The 24,098-nt window shown below is 39.6% G+C and overlaps 1 protein-coding gene across 1 annotated transcript in view; it reads right to left on the bottom strand.

Annotated features, from left to right (window-relative positions):
• Nucleotides 1–24,098, bottom strand: part of GPC6 (glypican 6) — a 1,104,197-nt gene that overhangs the window by 805,522 nt on the left and 274,577 nt on the right. Inside the window, exon 2 of the mRNA XM_015082430.3 lies at nt 13,616–13,774. Within this exon, the coding sequence (XP_014937916.2) occupies nt 13,616–13,774 (159 nt within the window). The remainder of the gene's footprint in view (nt 1–13,615; nt 13,775–24,098) is intronic.

Genomic DNA, 24,098 nt, shown 5'->3' with positions numbered 1-24,098 from the left:
TGCACGTGATTTTGCTGGGAGAATCTATACGCAAGATATTTGACAGAGAAATTGAACATTCTATGAAATAGAACATAATGTGAAATTTAGAAACTCCAAAAACAAATTTGATTTTGAAATTGGGACCAGACGTTATCATGAGAAAATTTCAGCAAGATGACTAACTTCTTAAGTGGAGGAATGGGTACATGGCAAGTCTTCATGAGAGATATCAAATTAACATTCATTTGCATAGTCAGATGAACCAGATAACAATTGGTGTGATTATAAAAATAACACACATTCACTGTAGTGAGGAACATGACAAATAGAATAACATGAGAAAAGTCTATGCCTAAACACACTATTCCTCACAAATCGCCATGGAAATAACATTTAGCAGCCTTCTAGGCTGCTACCATACGTGAACCACACTCAGTCATAAGATGCCTGGGAGTTTACTATTTAAAAATAGTATTATCCAGACACACACACTAAAGGAAGTAAGGAATCAATTGAATGCATTTTGTTCTCTCATCCACAAGCCCGTTGTCAGTCATCAATTAAACAGAACCAATGCCACAGAGTACTCTTGGTTGTTTTCAACAGGGATTTTAACTTTTGCCTATATAACTTCAAAATCAACAGTCAATTCAATTATTCAAGTGAAAATACATAAGACCACCCATCGATTTTCAGAGAATAGACTAGTTTTCCACTTTGTTAACATACTCAAGGACCTCAATATTGGTTCTACTCCTCTTTTATTCAGACACCCTTTGTTTCACAAAAGGAACTATCCCCACATCCCTCTTGATTTCCCACCTCCATGCCTCTCAGCCACATTTCCATATCCTTCTGGATTAATGTCCAAATCTTTCCCAGCTTTGAAGACAGTTCCCATTCTGTATTTTCACAAAGTCATTTATGGTCCTCTCATCATGAAATACTTTCATTCCCTTCTAATATCTTATCTGTGTTTTCGCTCATGGCACAGTTATTTATGCTCCTGTCTAAGTGACTTGGTAGGACGATGATGAGGATGAAAAGTAAGAGGGAGGCATCACACACTCACTCATCAGCACTCACTTTTTGCCGGACACCTGTTGGGTTCCTGATGCACATTTTCAAAACTACAATTATTACACTCATTCTGAAAAGAGAAAACATGAAAGCCAAAGAGTTCAAGAAGCCTCCTGGGTCACTTTATCAATAAACTGAAAATCCCATATTTGAAAACTAATCTGCTGACTCCAAGACCTGAGATGTTTACCTGGCTATTTTTTGTTTGTTTGTTTTAATGTTTATTTTTGACAGAGAGACGGAGAGACAGTGACAGAGAACAAGCTGGGCAGGGCAGAGAGAGAGGGAGACATATAATCTGAAGCAGGCTCTGGGCTCTGAGCTGTCAGCACAGAGCTCGATGCGGGGCTCGAACTCACAAACTGCGAGATCATGACCTGAGCTGAAGGCGAAGCCTAACTGACTGAGCCACCCAGGCACCCAGGCACCCCTGTTTGTTTGTTTTTAATAGAACATGGCATAACATCATGAACAAAGTAGACTTTTCCCCAACTATGGGGAATGAATGAGCAAATAAAGAAAATGTACAGACTGCAATAGACACCTACTAGAATCTACACAGGAAAAAAAAAAAAGAGAGAGAGAGAGATTTCTCCTGATTTAGAAGCAGCCAAGAGAATGATCATCTTGAACATCAACGAAAAAGAAGTGACTATACTTTTTGGGAACGCATTTAGCAATTTAAAGATATACAATGCTAATGTTAATTAAAACTGGCTCCCCAGCTTCTCCAATTGCAGAATCCAATCCAGAGTTTTATGCACTAGAGACCAGCTAAAACTTGAAACTGTCAGCAGGCTGTGTCTGACCGCTAGTCTGCTGTTTGTAGGGGGACTTGGAATGCTCTAGGCCTCACAATAGTCTTAGAAGCCACTTTCCTCCCTAAAATATTTCGGGCACTATGGGGAGAGAGAGAGGGCAAGTCTGGTCCACCTGATGATCCCTGGGCCATGTCGGTAAAACTGTGAACCAGGGGTCAAGAAGGGCATTAAAAGTGTTCATATCATTTTTCCTTAAATCTCTATTTTCCATAAACCTCTTCACGGGAGGATTCATTTTAAGTACTTCCTTGACCTATTCTTTAATATAAATCATGATTTATTGGATCATATAAATCTTTAGCACTATGTTGTCATAATTTGAACATAATCCGCATAATTCTATGTGCACTCTAAATCAAGACAATCGAGTCGATTACAGTAAAAGTGGTCAAAAGTGGTATTGAGAAAATAGTATAAAGTGTGAGGAGAATACCAACAACGGAAAACAGAAAAATCTTCCCCCCCTTGCAGGGATTGAGTTCTACTTTTCATTTCATATTTATAAACAATTTTACACAGAAACTAAAAGTTCAAATTGATTTATTTTTCAGAAGTTATTTGTATAAAGTTTCGTGAGAAACCATACAGTGGTTATTATTACATTTTTACCTCAGTGTCATGAGGTTTTTTTTTCCCCTCTAGTTGGCATAAATTTAAAGAAACTTTCAATCCTTTAAAGTTAAGCTATTCAAGGTTTCTACAAAAAGCATAGGTTAATTATGACCAGAAAATGCTCTTCAGAAAAAGTTACTTGGCTTCAAAAATATCATCCGAGCAATAAATAAATAAACAAACAAACAAACAAACAAACAATAACAAAAGACACCAAGAAATCAAAACGCATTTTCTACAGTGTGAAAAATAAGTATCTGTTAGAGCCTATGAACTAGAAAATAACAGATAAAAAGAAAATTTTTTAGTTCACAAATATGTTAAAAGTTCAAACAAAGTATAATTTTGATCGGCAAAAGAACAAATGAGCTCTGGATCGAGTATAACTCGTTGTCAAAATCAGAGGGAAAAAAAAGTCTTGCTTAATGTATAAAACACACTGTGTGATGAACAGTAGGTACTTAAATCCCACCTAACACAGTAGGGATCTTTTATTGGCAGACCTAAACTGACCCCGATATTTATTTTCTTAACGTTTATTTATTTATTATTTTGAGGGGGTGGGGTGGGCAGACAGCGACAGAGAGAGAGAGAGAGAGAGAGAGAGAGAGAGAGAGAGAGAGAGAGAGAGAGAATCCCAAGCAGGCTCTATGCTGTCAGCACAGAGTCCAACGTGGGGTTTGATCTCACAAACTGAGATCACAACCTGAGCGGAAATCAAGAGTAGGATATGTAATGGACTAAGCCACCCAGGTGCCCTGACCCCAATGTTTAATAGGATAGAGCAAAGATTGAAAAACCTCTGTCATTTTTCTGTGCCTTACTCTATGTCCTGGCAATTGATCTCTCAATTCAATTAAACCAGGATATTTAGACTAATGTGGGGTGCTTAAGGTAAATAATTCTGAGTCCCATGCAGACCAAAGAATCCAAATTGCCAGTGTGCGAGCCCAACAACCTATACATTAACTGGTCCTCCAGGTGACTCCTGTGCATCTTAACCTCTCCATATTCATGCATGCACACACACACACACACACGTGTGTGTGTGTGTGTGTGTGTGTGTGTGTGTGTGTGTGTGTGTGAGAGACAGAGAAGTATACACTCGTCCTGCTTTTTGAGGTAAGGGCTTTTACTTGCACCCTGAGATAAAGACCATCATAGTTCTGGGAATCTAAATTAGTTCCATTAGGTCCACTGGAATAAATGCTGTTGAAATCAAATATGACTCCCAGGTTTATGGACCCTAAGAGTTAACAGATAACTAGAAATCAAAGCTTGTCATTTTCTTCTGTGATATTTATTATCGAAACCTAAGTAATTCATGTGACCAGTTCGTGTCATTGGGTCTGTGCAGGCCAGTGCCATAGCCAGACAAAACCACAGCATTATTAAATATGCTCTGTAGTAAGTCAAGCATAGGAAGGTAAAATAGAAATAGGAGACCTCATGCTTATACTTACAGAGCTTAGACTTCCACAGGGAATAGGCAATTGATCTCACTTTTTAAAAGAACAGGAAACAAGTGAAAATCAGCAGGTGTCCATAACATCAGCACTGAGAAGGAGACAGAAGGGCTGAGGGAACCCAAGCCTGTAAAGACCACAGCATTATTCTTCCTAAATGGAGAAAATATGCAAAGAAATGTTCAAAAACAAAATATGTGGGAACTACAATTTCCTCAAACATGGAAAGGCCTTGGAGGCCCAATTCCCTGATACCTGACTTCAAAGTTTGCTTTTCATTTTCAAGTTATTTGGATTCAATTAAACCATGAGGTAAGGTGGCAACAGCATGAAGATCATGTGCTTCTGTATACAGTCATCCTCAAAATAATATTTGTCCATTTAATGAATATTACAAGCCTTTTGAAAGAATAATAAGTGGAAAATTCTGAAGCCGTGTTGAGTGATTTCCAAAAATTTCTCAGGGTGCTGTGAACCATTCAGGCTTAGCTGGTTCCTGACTCTACCTCCATATTTGGTTTAATATTCTCTTCCTACCTAATGGAATATTTGGAACCCTATGGAATTAATTGCTTAGGCAAGCTGTCTTTTCCTTTTAATTTGCTAGAATGCCAAGTTCACGTAGGTGTCATTCAACTAAAAATTACTGGGTAACTACTGAGAAACATTGAAATGTTATTTATAATGCACTTATAATATACATTTTACATTTTCTTCTGAATCTTGCTAAATTTTGTATATGAACAGTCTGCTTGCCATGGTGTCCATATATCTTCTTTTTTTTTAATTTTTTTTATATTTATTTATTTTTGAGAGGCAGAGAGAGACAGCGCGAGCAGGGGAGGGGCAGAGAGAAAGGGAGACACAAAATCAGAAGCAGGCTGCAGGCTCCAAGCTATTAGCACAGAGCCTGACGCAGGGCTCAAACCCATGAACTGTGAGATCATGATCTGAGCCAAAGTCGGACACTCAACCAACTGAGCCACCCAGGCGCCCCCCATATATCTTCTAAACTAGAGTTCAACATTTTGAATCATACTTAATAGAGGGATTTTTTTTTAACACGCCTATTCATGGGGATAAACTGGAAAGGCCATTTCTAGAAAAACAATGATAAAATGCTGGATGGAAGCAGAAACTAGCCTCAATCTGAGTTAAAGTCTGTGTAAATTCCGTTCATCTTTGCAAATTTGAAAATGGCACTCTGTTTAATTTACTGTTGTTAAATACACAAGACATGAGAGTGACAATTATCTGGTGACATTGTTAGGTATCTACAATGAATTCACGGTCTGAAAATCTCCCATGCTGTATATGCTCAAGTCCGTTATCTCTTGTTTTGTCATTTTTTTATGTTTATTTTTGAGAGAAAGAGAGAGAGCACACATGCACAGGAGCGTGAGAGGGGGAGGAGCTGGGGGGGGGGGAGGGCGGCAGAACAGAGGATCCAAAGCGGGCTCTGTGCTGACAGCAGAGAGCCAGATGCAGGGCTCAAATTCAGGAACCGTGAATCATGACCTGAGCTAAAGTCGGACACTTAACCCACTGTGCCATCCAGGTGCCCCATGTCAGTTATTTCTTGTTAAAAAGCTTTTTTGTTATTATAGATATTTAGAAACCATACAAAAATGAGAATATTAAAAAACAAACAAACAAACAAACATGGACTCGTCAACTCATTCAATCATTATCACTTTCCTGTCCATCTCGTTCCTTCAGTGTGCCCACCTCAGGGACTCCTGTCAGGACAAGGTTTGTGATTTCAGATTCTCACCTGAATCTTTCCTTCTAAATCTTAGAACCCTCAAAGCATATAAATGCTTCTTATGCCTTTACCATGTTATTCATTTGAAAAAGGGAAACCATGTTGTCTCAGTGGAGGAGGAAAGCATAGTTTCATTCCGATTCCCTATCATGAGGGAAGGTCAAGAATCTTGGTGCAAAATCCCACTTAGAGGCGGTGACTTACCCTGTTTCCCAGTGCTCATCACGCCTAACCAGAGATCATGAATTTTCCATCATCATTACATACACTATGCAGTCAAGCTAGTCTACGTTGAGCTGAGTATTCTCAGGTTTAAAGACAAAAATGTTTCCACTGAGCTCTAATTTACACCACCGTTAAATATTTTTCTTGATTTTCATTAAAATAAGAAAATCAGTTTTCTCTATTCAGTGGCAGATCAATTTAATGAAATAAAATTTCTCCTGTAATTTACCCATACTTACTCAAAGGATTAGTGAGTCCCTGTCAGAGAGCAGATACTTGTCTGCTCATTAACATTCACGACCAAGAACCCTTCTGGTAGGGCTGGTTTCAGCATCTGATAGAGCAATACTTAAAAGAAATTGGCTTGTCTGTGAAACAGCTGCTCAGCAAAGCCACCATGCAAGGCAACTGGTGATAATAAGATGATAATATTACAACTACACTGGGAGTATAATGTGTTTTACTTTGAGGTGTGTGGTAGGGGTCTAAGAATTAGAAGAAGACTCGTAGTCCATCACAGAGGACATGACGCCATAAATCAGCAGTGTGCTTCCTTAGTTTGGAATGATCTGTCCAAAGAGCAGAATAAAAAAAAAAAAAAAAGGAAGGGGAAGGGGAAGGGGAAGGCAAAGGGAAAGGCAAAGGCAAAGGAAAGGCAAAGGCAAAGGCAAAGGCAAAGGCAAAGGCAAAGGCAAAGGGAAAGGGAAAGGGAAAGGGAAGAAGGAAAGACAAATTTCACTTGTACAAAGATCTGGGTTCTTCATGCATTTGCATTTAAAAGACCCCTACCATGGACCATCTATTCCAACATTGTGCAAACACAAGGCATTTGTGATTTGTAAATCTGCACTAGTTCTGCCAAAGTTGAAATCCCCTGTTAGCTGATTCTTATTTTTGGAAAGTCTGCCCTTTTGTAAAACTAGCAGATCACTGATCACTCTCCAGTGATAGTATGACTGTTTCTAATTTCTAAAACCCAATCCAGGACAATGTGATTTCCAAAGATGTGTCCTTCAGATGAAATACATGTCATTGAGGTGGTGGCCTAGCAAAATTAAAGGTGTTCAGCTAATTATTTTGTAAGATAATTAATACGATAACCCTCATGAATTACAGCTAGCTTCTATTCTGTATTACGAACAAGAGTACTAGTAGCATAAGAAACAGGAATATCACATCTATTTATTCTTGAATCACATTGGGGAAGTGGCGCATGTGTGCCTGTGTGGTTATGCTAGCATTTGTTCCTGTGCTAGGAGACTGAAGGCAGTGGTAAAACAGGTATGTCCCTGTGCTTCATGTAGAAAATACTTATCCCTCTTGAATTCCTAGGGAATCCACCAAAACAACAACAAACAAACCACCCTGTGCAGAACATAAAATGTTGTTTCGAGAATAACAAAAGGAGTCAGTTGAGGACTATGGTAGTTAGGATATAGAAATATTCACTCCTCCCCAACCTTCACTTTTAAGTCATACAATCCCTTCTCCACTGATGTTAGGAATGACTGGGAGATTCGATTTGGCCAACAGAACCTGGGAAGAGAGTGTGCCGATCCTAGTTTGGGCATTAAGGGGCACCATGCCTCCACTTATGAATCTTAGTGTCTAAACTTCATGATGAGAAGAAAATGATCAAGATAGACTCCTGCCTCCAAAAGAACAGTAATATCTAGAACAGACCAGACCAAACAGTAGTTTAGAGCCAAAGTGAGCAGGGCATAGACCAGAATAGCCAAACTCTAGACAATCCAAAGATGCATTCAGGAAAAAATAAATGCTTCTTGTTTATGCCCTGAAATTTTGTTGTTGTTTGTTATGAAACAATAGAAGACATAAACGACTGACACGATTCTACAGAATATCTACATGATAGATGCAAGCTAAATGTCAACAGATAAACAATGCTGCAAAGCATCAATAGTAAATATGTTTACAACATGTCCCAAGGACTTTGTAGACATGCATACAAAATTTCTGGTGCCTTTGTCTCTTCCTGCCCCTTCTTTATCACACTCTTAAGTTATTCCTTAAGAGTCCTGTGTGTCCTTTCTTCCAAAAGGCTTCTCTGATGCCTCTAAGTAGAACACTTTGTTCCCTCCATTCTGCCTCCAATGGACTCCCACCATATGATACAGCCAATCCTGCCTTCTTTACTATTGGTTTGATACTTGTGTCTCCCCAACGAGGTAAGATAAACTTCATGACAGATTGTGACCATATTTTTGTCATTATTAGTCAACTTTTTTATCTACTACCCACTTGGTTAAGTGTCTTCTACATATAAGGTTCTGAATAAATGTTTCCAAACTGAAATCACACACACACACACACACACACACACCACTCATATGACAGGAAATATAGACGATTCTACCACATATGGAAAACTACTTAGCGGTTTTTCCTATTCAAGTAAGTGTTTTCTCTGGGAAAATTCAACCATATTTTATAGATATCATTGCATTATTGTCATCTCTACAGTATATAGATGAGAAATGATATTTTAAAAGAAAACACAAGCAGATTTGCAGTATAAAAATATTATGTCGCTGTGTATAAATTATTTCCACATTCAGTAAAATCAGAGCTGACTGTGTTAGTATAGAATAAGTTCTTCAGAAAGATGGAAATTACTGCTCAACTTTTTTTATTTTTATTTTTATTTTTTGCTCTTAAAATTTTACTTGCTGCAAAAATCTCTGGACAAATGTGTGTCATTAAAATGCATAAATAAAAACCAGGAAGGAAAGTAAAATAATAAGACCAAGAAGGACAAACTGAACAACAACAACAACAAAAACTCTCATACTGAGTTTCAAATGTGAATAAAATTCGGCACAAATAAATCTGAAGAAAAAATAAGCAAAATAAAATATCCCTTCAACGAAATTTTCCTGTCTCTCAAGAATCCGTATTCCATGCATGTTCCTAGAGAATAGGGTACTGGTGCTCACATTAAGACAGAAGCTACCAGGGCTTTGTGAGATAAGGAGAATAAATAATACAGCTTAGCTGATTCAATAACATTTTTGCACAAAACCCCCGTTCCCCTTTAATTGACAGACAACTTCTAATTGAATACTATTCCTGCCTTTTCCAAAAATGTGGCTAGATTCTTTACCCAACAATATCACCGTTGCCTTGTTAAAGGAATATCAATGATTTTTAGCTAGTGTCCGCTTGAAACAAATAAAGGCTTAGTTATAATTTCAAGCAAATGTCAAGTTCCTATTCCATTGCTATTTATAAGTCTGATGTAAGTCAAGAGCATTAGGCTACAGACTTGGTTTCATTCTTCTCGGTGGAAACTTGGCAAGTGACTTTCCCTCTCTAGGCCCCAGGTTCCTTGGGGGCAAGACTATATTTAGGTGGGTAATTTTCTTTTTTAAGGATTAAAAAAAATTCATTCCACTTCCCTCTCAAGACATCATCACCTCTTCCCCACAATAACTGGGACAGGACAGACACAAGAGACAGAGGAAAGGATACTCCTGTTCATGAAATCTTAGCATATTTGGAGACTGGAAAGCACTAGAGGGTCTAAGGGGTACCAGTGACGATAAGCAAGGCTTCAGGAATGCTCAGGCTGGGGCTCAATGCTGAGTCCCCCACTGAAGAGCTCCGAGGAACCTGGGGTCTAGAGAGGGTAAGTCACTTGCCAAGTTTCCACCGAGGAGAATGAAACCAAGTCTGTAGCCTAATACTCTTGACTTACATCAGAGCTCTGCACTGTGGTTCACTTCGGTCGATAGGTTAACATCTATACTGAGTGAGGAACGGGGCCAGGAGTTGTCTCTTATTACTATACTATACCAATATGAGCATGTGGTTGTTGTCTATTTTCCTAGAATCCTAAAAATTAGCCACTTAGAAGCATGACAATCACGGCGATTTAGACACAAATGCCAATTTGACAGGTGAAATGGTCACTAAACACAAAAATCCTGGGAAAATGAGCAGGTGCACAAGGATGTCCCTCCCTTTTTTGAATGTTTTTATATGATTTGTTTACTTGTTTTGCAAACTTCTGGCTGTCGGGTGTTTGGCAGAGGTGAGACAGGTAGGAAGCAAGGGAGTAATGCTGTGATCACTCTGCCAGGTATACCTGATGGTCTTCGTAATTGTAACCCCTGGGGTGTGACAGAAAGGTCTGGTCTTGGCTACAGAGCAAATTGAGTGCAACACTGAATCGTTCTGAGGAAATCTTTGCAGGCTAAGCCCCAGTCCGCAGGGTGATGGGCTTCTAGGGGGTACACGATGAGAGCCAGAGGTGGAGATTTGGCCAAAGAAAGAAGGAAAAAAAAACAACAACCAACTAACCCAAACCTTGTGAACCACTTGCAAAAGTACCAGTGCCAAGAATATAAACTTTTATTTTATATACCTTCATAACATTTCAATTCTATGTTTAAAAAGAAAAAGAGAGCGTCTCAGTTATAAGAAAGTCCTCTGCCAAAGAAGGAAAATGTCTGCAATTGATATTATATACTCTTTCAATTTACTGCCTCTCAGCTACAAAGTTTTGGACTAATGGGCGTATGAAGCAAAGCTTGATCATTTAGGAAAGGTGGGGAAGAATTCATATTAATTCAGGGTTAGTTTCTGACCACTCAATGAATAGTTACAATTCTATACCGTGTTTCCTTTAAATATTACCAAAGACATTAATAAAAAGTAGGAAGGAACATGGCAAGAAACAGAATGCTATGTTACATTAAATGTTTGGGAATTTCAAATTTTAGGAGTCACCTCTGCCACAAAAAATGAAAAGTGAAATAGAATCAAAACATTTCTAAGAAAGTACAATGAGGAAAACAACAACTATAGATTGATGGTTAATAGTGGCTAAATTTATCCTCTCTGAATATGGTTTGGACTGAATCACATGTATCAGGTGCAACTTAAATTGCTGCTCTACCTAAATGAAAATAAGAATGGTAGGAAAGGGAGTGCTCACCTTCTCATGGAATAGTCATTTATCCAAAGGAGAACAGGTAGCCAACAAAAACATGCAAAATCCTGATGACAAATCAAGATCTCTGAGAACGTGGGACCACAGCAGAAACACAAAACGGATGCTTTGGATCAAGAGACCCCAGTGAGTATGCAAACTGACTCACAGAATAATAGGAAACCACTAAAAATAAACTCCAAGTCTTTCACGGCACCACGGATTTTATCTGGGAAAATAAGGCTCAGAGGGTACCATTCCACAACTGATCCTAGATACTTCGGTGCTCACACTCACTGATACTCATCAGTGAGGAAGTGTTCTTTTTTAAAAAAGGTAAGGGAGAAAACGGAAAGCTGGCTGTGTGAATGTACCCCTTTCCCCAACAGGTGACTTCGCAGGATCACCTTCAAGGGATGAGAAGATAAGTCCTACAACTGTGTGGCTGACCTTCATGTAACTGCCTAAAGAAGTAGCCGAAGTTAGAATGGTGACTTCCAAATTTACATAGTTTCATAATTTTTTTTAAGACAGGCTCTTCAAAAGCTGAGTTCATCAGGGTCACGTTTTGATTTTTAAAAATAAGTCTGGCCGATAGCTTCCTTGAAAAAAATCTCAACTTCTCTCCCATCCCAACCTGAGATGCACTGTTAAAAAAGAATGTCAACCCCCATGTCAGATCTAATCTTAGCAAAAATCAAGATCCTATCAAACCGACTGACATAGTGCCCCCAAGTACATTAAAACAATTTAAAACACATCTGGAGAGACAGAGAGAGAGAGAGAGAGAGAGAGAGAGAGAGAGAGAGAGAGAGAGATGGAGGCTTCTTTAGTAAAACAAAAGTAAAAGTCATTAGTATGGGGAAAAAAAAGTCATTGTTAAAAGTCATTGCTATGAGAATACAAGTATCAGGCTCATTCCTTTTAAATAGCATTTAAAAAAATAAATCAGGGGCCCCTGGGTGGCTCAGTCAGTTGAGTGTCTGACTCTTGATTTCAGCTCAGGTCAAGATCTAGGGGTTCGTGGGTTCCAGCCCCGTGTCGGGTTCTGCTTGGGATTTTCTCTCTCTCCCTCTCTCTGACCCCACCCCACTCAGGCTCTCTCTCTCTCAAAATAAATAAACATTCAAAAAAATATTTAAAAAAATGAATCAGATCCCCATAAAACTATCAGACACAAAGTATTTTCATTACAAGAAATATACGCTGTGTATCACGAAGGCTGTCCCAGAATTCCTTTTCCGGAATTTTGGAGTCCAGCCTCGAAAAGGCACTAGAATTGTTTTCCAAAGACAGGTAAAAGTCAACAACACCAGATCACTCTCCATGCTTTCTGTAACAAACGATAAGGCGTCTCAATTTGCCTCAATGTGAAGTGATACATTACAGTTCCTCCAGCACAGAGCCCCTTCAGGGGCTCCTGAATGTCACCGAATTTGTAATCTGTCAATCAAGGGCAACAACTAAGTACTCCCCCGCCAACACGCTCAGCGTCACTTCTAAATAAGGAATTGTTTTCATATACCTCCACATATAAAGCTGAACACAGAGGGAGGGGCAGAGAAGACCATGCAACTGTTCAAACACTTGGCAGATAAGAGGAAGTCCCATTGACTTACATGGAAAATGTCACATCAGCTTAAGTACTGAAACCACCACCAGGTTGGACCTGCCTTTTAGGAAGAGGAGGGCTGATTTGAAAGGAATTGGTGTTGCTATAATAGGTTAAAGCCGCAATGAAGCAGAACATTTTACCTACTACAGAGAAAAGAGAAAGGAAAATCAAAACTTCGGCGAGCCTTTTCTAAACTAGCTCTGCGGTGCATGGACTGGAGAGGATAAGGGAAATGATGGCAGTCCCACTGCCGAAGGACAACTTAATAAGACCCAAAGGCACCAGGAAGGGTTGCCACAATTTGCGAGTCTGGTTTACAATGAGCCACGGCACGTGCATTCATTTCTTAGAGCGTTAAACATCAGGCAACCACCTAAGAATTTTAACTTTATCATGATCATTATTAATTCAGTTTACGAAAATCAGATTGATTTTGAATATTTTTCTCAAGTGCTGATGAGAACATTCAATGTCGCCATCCTCGTAATAATCACTTTCACTCTCTGTGCTTTCTCATACCAGCTGTTTATTTAACAAATAGAATATAGAAATGAAGTTGATTGCTTATAATCAGGAAATCAATACAGGATTTAAACGTTGGGCAGAATGCACTGTCACTGCAGGCAAAATGTGGCTGCATTATTGGAGGGCCAAACTCCAAAATAAAGGAGTCCGTGTCATTAGCACTTAAAACAAGCCTGTCTTCTCGAAAGTGTTGCTATATTTCAAATAATTTTAAATGACACTTAATTGCTTTAAAGAAAATCCCCAGATGAAAAATTAAGACAAGCTATGACGTGACAAAACCTGAATTAGAATCACTCTAATCATGAAAAATTAAGCTCAATCTTTCAGAATAAATCTCACAGGCAAAACCACAAACTCAAAACAGCTCTTCATTAACGCAGGCTTTGTAACATATTACTCTAAGAATTGTCAAGAAAGCTCATGCTTTTTCTAAAAATAGACAAAGTTATAAATGTTTAAGAGGGAGAGGAAAGCACCAGCTTTCAAAAAAAAATGTTTTTCACATAAAACCAAGATCCTTAGGAAAGCACACCTCGAACAAAGTGAATCAGAAGCTGGTCCACCTACCGTCAAATTTCTTGTGCCTGGACACAAAAGTGGTGCGCACAAAATGGCTCGTCTCTTCCACGAGGTTCTCGAACTCGAGTTTGCTCTGCTGGCTTAACTTGTCTTCCATTTCCGTGGTGCAGCATGTATATTCTTGAGGGCAGATTCTTAAGTGTTCCCCTGCCATGAGAGGGCAAATGTCAGTATGGAATGATAAGGACTTTGCGGACATTGCTTCTCTGACCTTTCCCTTCCACCCTGGGATGCTGTTCCACCCCTGTCCGGCCTTCCCCGTGAACTTATCTGGGCCTCGGTGGACTTAACATCCCAAACATTCAGGACTTCAGTTGAACCTGATGTTGGGGTCTGAGTGTTTGTGTGCCCCCAAACTCCTATGTCAAAATGCTAATGCTGAGGTGACGGTACTAGGAGCTGGGGCCTTTGGGGGTGATTATGGCGTGAATGGGATTAGTGATCTTAGAAAAGAGACCCCAGAGAGCTAGGGGTCCCCTGTGCCACAGAAGGACGCAGCGAAGGATGGTGTCTGTGAACTAGGTGGCAGACACTCGCCTCGTGGCTACCAGGGCTATGATCATGGATTTCCCAGCCCCCGGAAGTGTGAGAAGTCAATGTCTTTTGTTTGTAAACCACCCAGCTTATGATATTTGTGACAGAAGCCCAAACAGACTAAGACACGTGATATTTAGTTCCTGACCATGCCACGTAAATGAAAGTATATTAAAGACCTCAGAAGACCATGACGATGTCTCTGCTTTAATTTGAAACACGCCAAGTAACACCAGATGACAAGAGACATCATACGGTTGGAAGCGTGTCCTTGGAAACCTTAAGCCACGCAAAAGACACTCAGCCTCATTAGCAGTCTGTGTGGCAGCAAAGGCAAGAAAAGACAGGTATCATTCCTGGTGTTCTGGCTCTGCCTGTCCGTCTATCAGAACGCATCACCTTTTCTCTCGGTGAAAGTGAGTATGTTTTTCATGGCATGTCTCATGTGCCACACATTCCCCACATTGACATGTCTTGTCAGAGAGAAAACGTTCTCCTGGAAGGAGGAAGGTGCTGATGGGCTTAACTAATGCTTATGCTCTACGGATATATAAAGTAAGAGGTAATGAAAGTCGGGTATTTAATTCAACATATTTATCTCTGGATATACTAGGCCACTGCTTTTGGCGATACTGCTTTCTTCAGGACTATTTGCAAGGAGGAGCCGAAGCTTTGCTTCATGAAATGAAAATGGTCTGTTAATGCAGAAAATGTGCATTTCCAATTGATGTAGCTCTGTTAGTGTCAAAATGTTTAGCAGAGCCTGTGCAGGGAAGAAGGAAAAACCACCCAACATCTTTGTAAACCAAACCAACCAATTGCCCCTGTGACTGAAGTCACTGTAGGGCACTGAAAATCAAGTGTACAAAGTACTTGATGGGGTGATTAAAATCCATTTATAATGTTTCACGGTACTTCTACAAAATTACATCCTGTGACCCTGTGTGAAGTGTAGAGTGTTTCCTGTTTATGTTGTTTGATGCTTTAGCTCCTACATAAAACAATGCCTGAATAAAAAATGCCAACATATGTGTACGAAAGTCAGATCTTATATAACTCCTGGGAGGAAGGGAGACCATAAAATAGCATACGTATATATTTTTTTTAATTTTTTTTAATGTTTATTTATTTTTGAGAAAGAGACAGAACATGAGCAGGGGAGGGGCAGAGAGAGAGGAAGACACAGAATCTGAAGCAGCTCCAGGCTCCGAGCTGTCAGCACAGAGCCCGATGCGGGGCTCGAACTCACGAACCGCAAGATCATGACCTGAGCCGAAGTCTGACGTTCAACCAACTGAGCCACCCAGGCCCCCCAGCATATGTATATTTTTAAATAAGGAAATGAAAATGCATTGTACTTGAGAATGATAAGTATCAAATTCGAGGTAACAGTTCATTTCTAGGAAAAATTAGGATTTGAGAGAGGAGCTTAAATACTTTATAATTGTTTACTTCTGAAGTTGTTTGATGGACGTCAGATGTGTATCATACTAGTATCTTTGCTTTTTTCTGTACATTTAAAGTATTTTGAAATAAAAACTTGGAAACGTGTCACTAAAAAGTAGTAGCCACTACAACTGTGCTAGAGAGGAGAGCGGGGGATAGATAGATATTCAGAAAGAAAAACAGGCTGCCCTTGACATTCAGAAGCCGTATGGCAACTCACAGCTAGGTCATGATAGTCTATTACACTTAAACAATCTCACAGAATACCAACCCCAGACAAAATTACTCCGAGACCACGATAAATGAGATAAACCAAAGTCATTTCAAAATTTTGGTTAAGCACAGACAAAAACAAGGCCTTATGCCATCCAAAAAGTACTGAACACTTCGTCTCTGAGGCAAAACGAGTGTACTTCTTTACCGTTTACAAACTGAACCTCACAATACTCTCCTTCCTTATTGATGAGATTTATTGAGATACCTTTTTGTAGATTTACCTCTGCTTTCTGACAGCATCTGACTAATCTAGGGGGAAGCCCTGCTTTTCTGAACCAACCCCCCAAACCAGCCCACCAAAATCCCAGTCCTAGAATAGATTCTTTCCAAGTCCCTGTCACTGAGAAAGCCCATGGTTCTCCACCGTGTATTTATTTCTGCTTGTTGCAATCGCTGACCCTTAATCAACCACAGGTATGTTCCTAACAGGTACTCATTGGAAGGTACTGACAATACCAAACTGGGTAAGGATGGAACAATATGAATTTTGCGACTTTTCTCCAAGTCATTCTGATACTCACATCCCAGTAAGAAGCAGGGTTCCAGAGGTTAAGACACTGATAAGGAGGAAAAATAACTTTATCAAAAGCAAATGGCCTGTATTTCTAATTTACTTTTTGTAAAATATGAAAACTAACTTATAAGGATAAAACTCTGTATCCAGATTGAATGGGCTTTTAGCGTTAACAATTCTGCATAACGCTTCTTTCTCTGACCTGCTATAAACCATTTTCAAAAATCTACATAGTCTGTCCCCCACCCCTTCCTATCGTGAGTAAATGGAATGTCCATTTCTCAAGATTTAGTACATCAGGGCTACATTCTACTTCTGAATCATTACAAATGAGTTTTCAGCAAAATGCTTTGGACTTTTGGTGACAAGCTGACCAAAAGAGAATAAACATTGTATGACCTGAGGTAAATAGTTATACTTGGGATATTGGTGGAAGAAACTCCATGGTTTCATGAAATTAAATTGGATTGGAAACACAGTAATTTCTAATCACATCAAGAAAATCAGTATTTTGTATGTCAAGTGATAAATAAAAACAGGAAGAAAACTTACTTCTTCATAGGATGACTTTAAACCAAGCTGTGTGTGTGTGTGTGTGTGTGTGTGTGTGTGCGTGCGCGCACACAGATCATGGAGGCATGTATAACTGGCTGCCATTCTAATTCAATGCAGTATTAGATATTTTATAGAACTGGAAGTGTCCCCAAGAAGCCAACGCCTTTACGCAGGCCCTGGCAGAGATGAAGAGACAGACAGACAAGCATGTAGACAGTGAAGAGATGGACAGACTACCAGAGTGTTGAAGAATCCTACTGGAGGAAGAGTAAATCTTTTATGCAAAGTGTTTGTTAGAGTGTCTAGGTAGAGACCATGATGATGCTCCCAAGCATACAAGATCAGGGACGTAAAACATGTGGTCAAATCTAGGGTGAGCCTTGTCTTCTTTCTAACATATACTAGATAAGAAGGTTTGGTGGAAGAACTGACCTATTGAAGTACCGTTTTCTCCCCCAATCTGAAGTCACTGATATTTGCCAAAGTAACCTCATAATTTCAAATGGCCACAAAGACTTAGGACAATTGCATAATTTGTTCTTAGTAGGTTTACTCATTTATTTTGTTTTTGACCCTAGAACAGGGGTGTCTAAAACATGGCCCCTGGGCCAAATCTGGCCCACCATCTGTGTCTATACGCCCCGAGAACAATAATGGTGGGAGACAAAAATCTAAAGAATGATATTTTGCACAATATGAAAATTTTACAAAATTCAAATTCAATTGTCCATAAATAAACTTTTATCAGAAAACAGCCCCACCTCCCCATTTATGTACTGTCTATGGATGCTTTAGTATTCAAACAGCAGAGCGCTCATGACAGAGACCACTGTTGCAGGGACCTGCAACATGAACTACTGACATTCTGAAATCCTACATGGCCTACTCTGCTACACAAAGAATTACCTCTAGCCCGTCCTGTTCCAATTTCTCCAAATAGCAAGAATTTGATAACTTTACTCGGCTTACATACTTTCTAACACTTATGAGTATTTGATATAATAATGAGCCTTTTCCAAAGTTGTAACTCATGAAGCAGAAGAAAGCGTTATCCTTTAAAAGCTTCCCACGCACTCTCTCAAATTCCCTTAGGTTCTCTATGTTATTTATTACATAATTAGATCCAACATTTAGCTCAATTGGAGTGCCACCACATACCTCCAAGATCTAAACAGTAATCGCTAGATATGTCCAAGATCACTAATATACAACATTTAGCTCAACTGGGGTGCCAACAGGTACCTCCAAGATCATTAATATTATCGCTAATAGTAAATAGTTCATTCCAGGAGATCAGAATAAGAGACCATAAATGCAGGAAATGTGGGATTGAAACAATGATGATGGCATCTTCACTCAGCAAACATTTATTGAAACCTACATGCAACTCAGGACGATAGGTGCCTATCCATCAAGATCAGGTGCAGAGTTAGACAATCAGCCTACACAGGTGCATGCTTTCTTAGGGCACCTGAAGTTCATGCCAGTAAATTCCCAGGTTCCTGAATTTTTATCAAACTCATCACTAGCTCTAAACTAAATAAGGGAAATTATAGATGTGGAAGAAGGGAGTTCCAACAGGAAGTTAGAGATTGAGCAAAGGCTGAAGGACATACAATCAGGCCATAAATTGTCATGTTTTCTAAGAAAGAAGAGACGGGCTCTTCCTCCCTTTACATGCCTCCTTTAACTGTGTGTGTCACTCTTTACAACATCTTTCCCCAAATGCCTGCCCAGATGTTTGTTTTCACTCCAAGACACAGAGGTGACAGCAGAAATGTGATTTTGCCAGATCGTGCTCTCTCTAAGGATGGCCCTGGGTCTGAACACCGCCAGGAATAGACTTGGTGAGTGGCATGGTGGGAAAGAGCAGGAGACAGGAGGACCTCGTTAACCACAGAAGTCAGCCTCTGTGGGTCTGTGGGGCAGACTCTCTGCCCTCAGAGGTGACACATGGGGACCTCAAAATGCACACTCCAAACAAACAACCAAGATGAAGTGCCCCGAATGCATCACATTTTACAGCCGAACTCTTGGCTTTTATAGAGATTTGGAGTATGGAGGGAGATTACTAACCTCACCTTTCCTAAAAGGTAGGTAGAAAATCAAATCTAAAACTGTGAAGAAGATGGTAACATTTCCCAAAACAGAACACTTTAATTTCTGAACATCCAGATTCCATTTGATTACACTGCACTATTTGTTTTAGACTTGGCCCTCTTCAGAGTGCATGGTCTATGCCAAACTTCTCTCATCCTTGAACTATTAAAATGCCCACAGTCAATTAGCCGTGCCCGATACCGAGCTACATTCTCCTCATCTTTGGGTACGTTGCCTCAAATAACCATTCAGTTTGTTCATCTGGTGCCTCGGAAGTTGACTGGAGAAAATCATCTAGGGAAACGGAGTTAGGGTGGTAACATACTCTAGAATAAGTGAACTTTTGCCCAGAGTTTATGATAGCTAAAGGAATTTAAATTGGAGCTAATAGTCCTGGGCTGTTCTCAGTCTCGTGGAGCTCCTGTACCAGCTCATTGGGAGCGGCAGAGTATAAGATCGCAGTAGTCTTTAAATGTATGTTCTAGTTCATTTCTCTAAGTTCACATCCCCAAAACCTCCAAATAAGCACTTGTGCAACATTTATCAGTGGGAAGCGTTATTGTAAATGATCCTTTCATATTTTTAAGGGCTGCTCTTCTTTAGCGAAGTTGTTCAGGACCGTAATCCGAATGCTTAAACTTTCCCAGAAGTTTTAAAATTCAATGAATGTTCTACTTCAGTGGATCTTATCACTCAAATAACCTATATTAGTGTCATCCTTTGATGTTGTCAATTTCCCAATAAAGACTTTAAATACTAATTCTTTTAGTTATAAAATTTTTACTCCGTATTTTGCAAAAGTAATTCCTCTGAAGGAAACCAGTAAGTTCATTGTGTAAATCTGTTCCAACAATTGCACAGCGATGATTTCAAACATGCCATCCTAGATGGTGCAGACCCCAGTTCCAAACTGCCAATGTTTTTGGTCTTTACCATCGCCTTATTTTCTTCTTTCAGAGAAACTGATGGTTAGGGATCTGTAAGGGCACAGAAGGTATGGTCAGAATTAACAAGGGATGAGATATGGGGGATGGGGCATGGGCAGAGCTTGAAGGCAGGATAGTCCGAGAGAGCAGGAGGCAGCTGCAGAGAGAAATGTGATTCTTTCCATTCCTCACATCTTACCTTGGCTCTAATATATTACGGAAGTATTAAATTTGTAAATACTTTTATCATTTTTAAATACAGGTAGTTTCTCCTTGTCTTCAAATAAATACATCTAATTTATTATTTACTTCATACGTGTAAAACTTTGAGACATTTTGGGGCACCTGGGTGATTCAGTCGGTTAAGTGTCCAACTTCAGGTCATGATCTCACAGTTCATGAGTTCAAGCCCTGCACCAGAATCACTGCTATCAGCATACAGCCTGCTTCGGATCCTCTTTCCCCTTCTCTCTCTGCCCCTCTGCCTCCCTTGACTACCCCCCCCCCTCAAAAATAAACAAACACTAAAAAAAATGATTATTAGTAACTTGTATGGGTAGGTACACACACACACACACACACGCACGCACGCATGCACGCACAAACACAATTACATAGCATATTGCTTCCCAGTATTTAAAAAACAAAATAGGGGCGCCTGGGTGGCTCAGTCGGTTGAGCGTCTGACTTTGGCTCAGGTCATGATCTCGCAGCTTGTGAGTTTGAGCCCTGCGTCGGGCACTGTGCCGACAGCTCAGAGCCTGGAGCCTGCTTCGGATTCTGTGTCTCCCTCTCTCTCTGCCCCTCCCCCACTGACACGCTGTCTCTCTCTCTCTCCTTCAAAAATAAACATTAAAAAAAATTTGTAAACAAAATAAAAAACAAAATAAAGACTAGAAAGATCTCAGAAGAAAATATGAATTGCTACAACCTTTCTTCCATATAGCAAACAGCCCAGCAAAACCGATTAAACACCAGTAGGTCAACAGCAAATGATAACAATGTGATTCCATGATCCAACATATGCCACACACCAGGGACTCAACTTATTAAAACATTTTTGTAAAAAATGAATGTGAGCCCAGAGTAGAATATAATCTCAAAGGCAACTGAAGAATCGTAGTAATGCAACTGATTAATCTGTACCCGTAAGAGGAAGAGCTTAATGATACGAAAAGATTTTGTCCCTAGATCATGGGGAAAGAAAGAGAAGTAGTTACTTTATTGTTCTTTGGAGCTTTCAAGCCTCTTCTCATCATATCTCTGTGTTTTGCTCATTAAAGTATTTACAGAGTCCAAAAACATTAGAAATAGAGGTGATCCCAAGGCCACACGAACCCCAGCCCAGACGCGTATTGAAATTGGACTGGGGAAGATGCATGGTGGGGCATTGCTGGACGTTCTTTTCCAAAAGATCGACCTACAGCTATTCTGATAAACTCAGCAACTGCCCATGCAGACCTTCCCTTCTTCACTTCTTTCACAATAAGACTCACCAAGTTTGTATTTCAGCATAAAATGTTTATATAGGAAGTACTCAAATGATAATCAAATCTCTTCAACACGCAAAATGCTAATTTGTTGGCCTCAAGACAGTTCTTCAAGACCTAAGACAGTAAAGAAATCTTGCTCTCATTACTTCTGTATTTCAGAATCAAAATGAAAGCTATACAAGCACAGACAACTTCAGTTATCATCTCTAGGAGTCTGAGAATAGGATAAGCAAAATGCCATGGCAGGGATAAGAAGCCCTACCTCCCCATCGCCACTCCCACTGCAAGGTACACCTTCTGTCCGCCCAACATTTTCTGAGCGCCTCCTTTGTGTCAGGCACTGTGAAGGATCTTTCTTGTCTTTATTTTACAAAGTAGGAAACCGAATCATACAAAGATTAAGTAGCTTCATCTTTAAGCTAGGAAAGATCTGTCTCCAAAGCTCATCCTTGTTACCATTTTCACCTGTGACAAGATCCATGCGACCACAGCAGCGAAATAGAGACATCATGGAATATTTTACATTTTCAGAGAAACTCAACATTTGTAAGAAACTGTACAAAATAACTGTTGGAAGGAGTTCAAGTTTCAGCATCAGATTTTACTACATTCTTTCAATGACATCATACCTTTGTGAAGTTCGGTTTTTCACTAATTTTCCTTAACTTCCTTAATTTTCACATGGATAGCACGTGAAAAATCAGTATGAAACAGGAAATGATGGTGGCTATGCCCGATTTGGTTCTAGGCTTTGAGAAGCTATGCGCTGCCCATTAGTAAATAGTTGTGACTGTTTAAGAATTAATTTTTTAAAAAATTTTTAATGTTTGTTTATTTTTGAGAGAGAGAGAGAGAGAGAGACAGCGAGCGCAAACAGCCAAAGAGCAGAGAGAGACACACACAGAATTTGAAGCAGGCTCCAGGCTCTGAGCTGTCAGCACAGAGCCTGACATGGGGCTTGAACCCATAAACCATAAGGTCATGACCTGAGCCAAAGTCGGAGACTCAACCAACTGAGCCACCCGGGCGACCAAGAATTAGATTTTTAAAATGTTCCTACAATGTGTATGTAATGTTTACAAATGGCTACTAAGCTTTTTATGATGTAAATTCCCAATTGTTCAGATTTAATAAGAAATAGCTAGTATTTCTTCTTCTGGCCTAGGGGTATTGAGGACTAATTACAGAGGCACTGTGACAATTTTGTGTCCCAGTGTTTAGTACCAGCAATTTAGTGAAATACTAATCACCATGCTGCTATAAGGGAGTATTATACACAAGGTTAAGATGTATGACTTGAAGTAAAAGATAATACTCTCAATAATATGGGTGGGCCTCGTCCAATCTGTTGAAAGCCCTTATGAGCAAAAACTGAGGTTTCTTTGAGAAGGAGAAATTCTGCCTTAGGACAGCAGCCTCAGCTTTGGAGTTTTCAGCCTGTCAGCCCCACCACTGCATGAGTCAAATCCTTTAAACAGATACCCTTGTGTACCTGTATGTGTATGTCATCAGTTCTGCTCCTCTGAAGAGCCCTGACACCAAGGCCTCCATGAACAGAGAACATTTGGGAGCCTCTGCACTAGCTCCTAGGGCATCTGCAACTGTGCGTATTACAATTGCCATGATTATCTGTTTTGCCCAAAATTTAGCACCATTGCTTATTCTTTTTCTTTTCCCCCTTTCAGTGCCCATCAATCTCAGTATCTAAGTTATTGTAAATGGAGTTAGCATTCTGTTGTTAAATGTTTAACAACTAGCGTTCCAGTTTTGAGGAGAAGCCCTGATTTATGTTGCTTGCCAATTCCCATGGTATAAATACTCCCACCATGGCTGGTTTCTACCTACCAAAATGATGTTCCTGAATGTTAAGCTGTGAAAGCTATGCAGCATGATAATAACAAAGAAGGTCTAGAGGTAACATACCTCAACATAATAAAGGCCTTATATGAAAAACCCACAGCTGACATCCTGCTAAAAATGGTGACAAACTGAGAGGTTTTCTCCTAAGGTCAGGAACAAGACAAGGATGTCCACTCTCACCACTTTTATTCCACAAAGTATTGGAAGTCCAAGCCACAGCAATTAGACAACAAAAAGAAGTACGAGTCATCCAAACTGATAAGAAAGAGGTAAAACTTTCACCATTTGCACACGACATGATATGCTACATGGAAAATCTTAAAGACTTCACCAAAAAAATTCTAGAACTGGTCAATGAATTCAGTAAAGTCACAAGACACAAAATCAATATACAGAAATCTGTTGCATTCCTATACACTAATGAAGCAGCAGAAAGTGAAGTTAAGAAAACAATCTCATTTACAATTGCACCAAAAACAACAAACCATCTAGGAATAAACTTAACCAAAAAGGTAAAAGACCTGTACTCTGAAAATAAAATATTGATGAAAGAAAATCAAAACAATGCAAATAAACAGAAAGACATTCCATGCTTACAGCTGAAGAATATTGTTAAAACGTGTATACTACCCAAAGCAATCTACACTTTTAATGCAATCCCTATCAAAATAATAACAGCATTTCTCAAAGAAGTAGACAGACAAACAAACACACAAAAATTGTGGAGAACCACTACAGACCCTGAATAGCCAAAGCAATCTTGAAAA

This window comes from Acinonyx jubatus, chromosome A1 (genome assembly GCF_027475565.1).
Source record: "Acinonyx jubatus isolate Ajub_Pintada_27869175 chromosome A1, VMU_Ajub_asm_v1.0, whole genome shotgun sequence".
Classification (NCBI taxonomy): domain Eukaryota; kingdom Metazoa; phylum Chordata; class Mammalia; order Carnivora; family Felidae; genus Acinonyx; species Acinonyx jubatus.
This window is presented reverse-complemented; position numbering and strand designations above follow the sequence as displayed.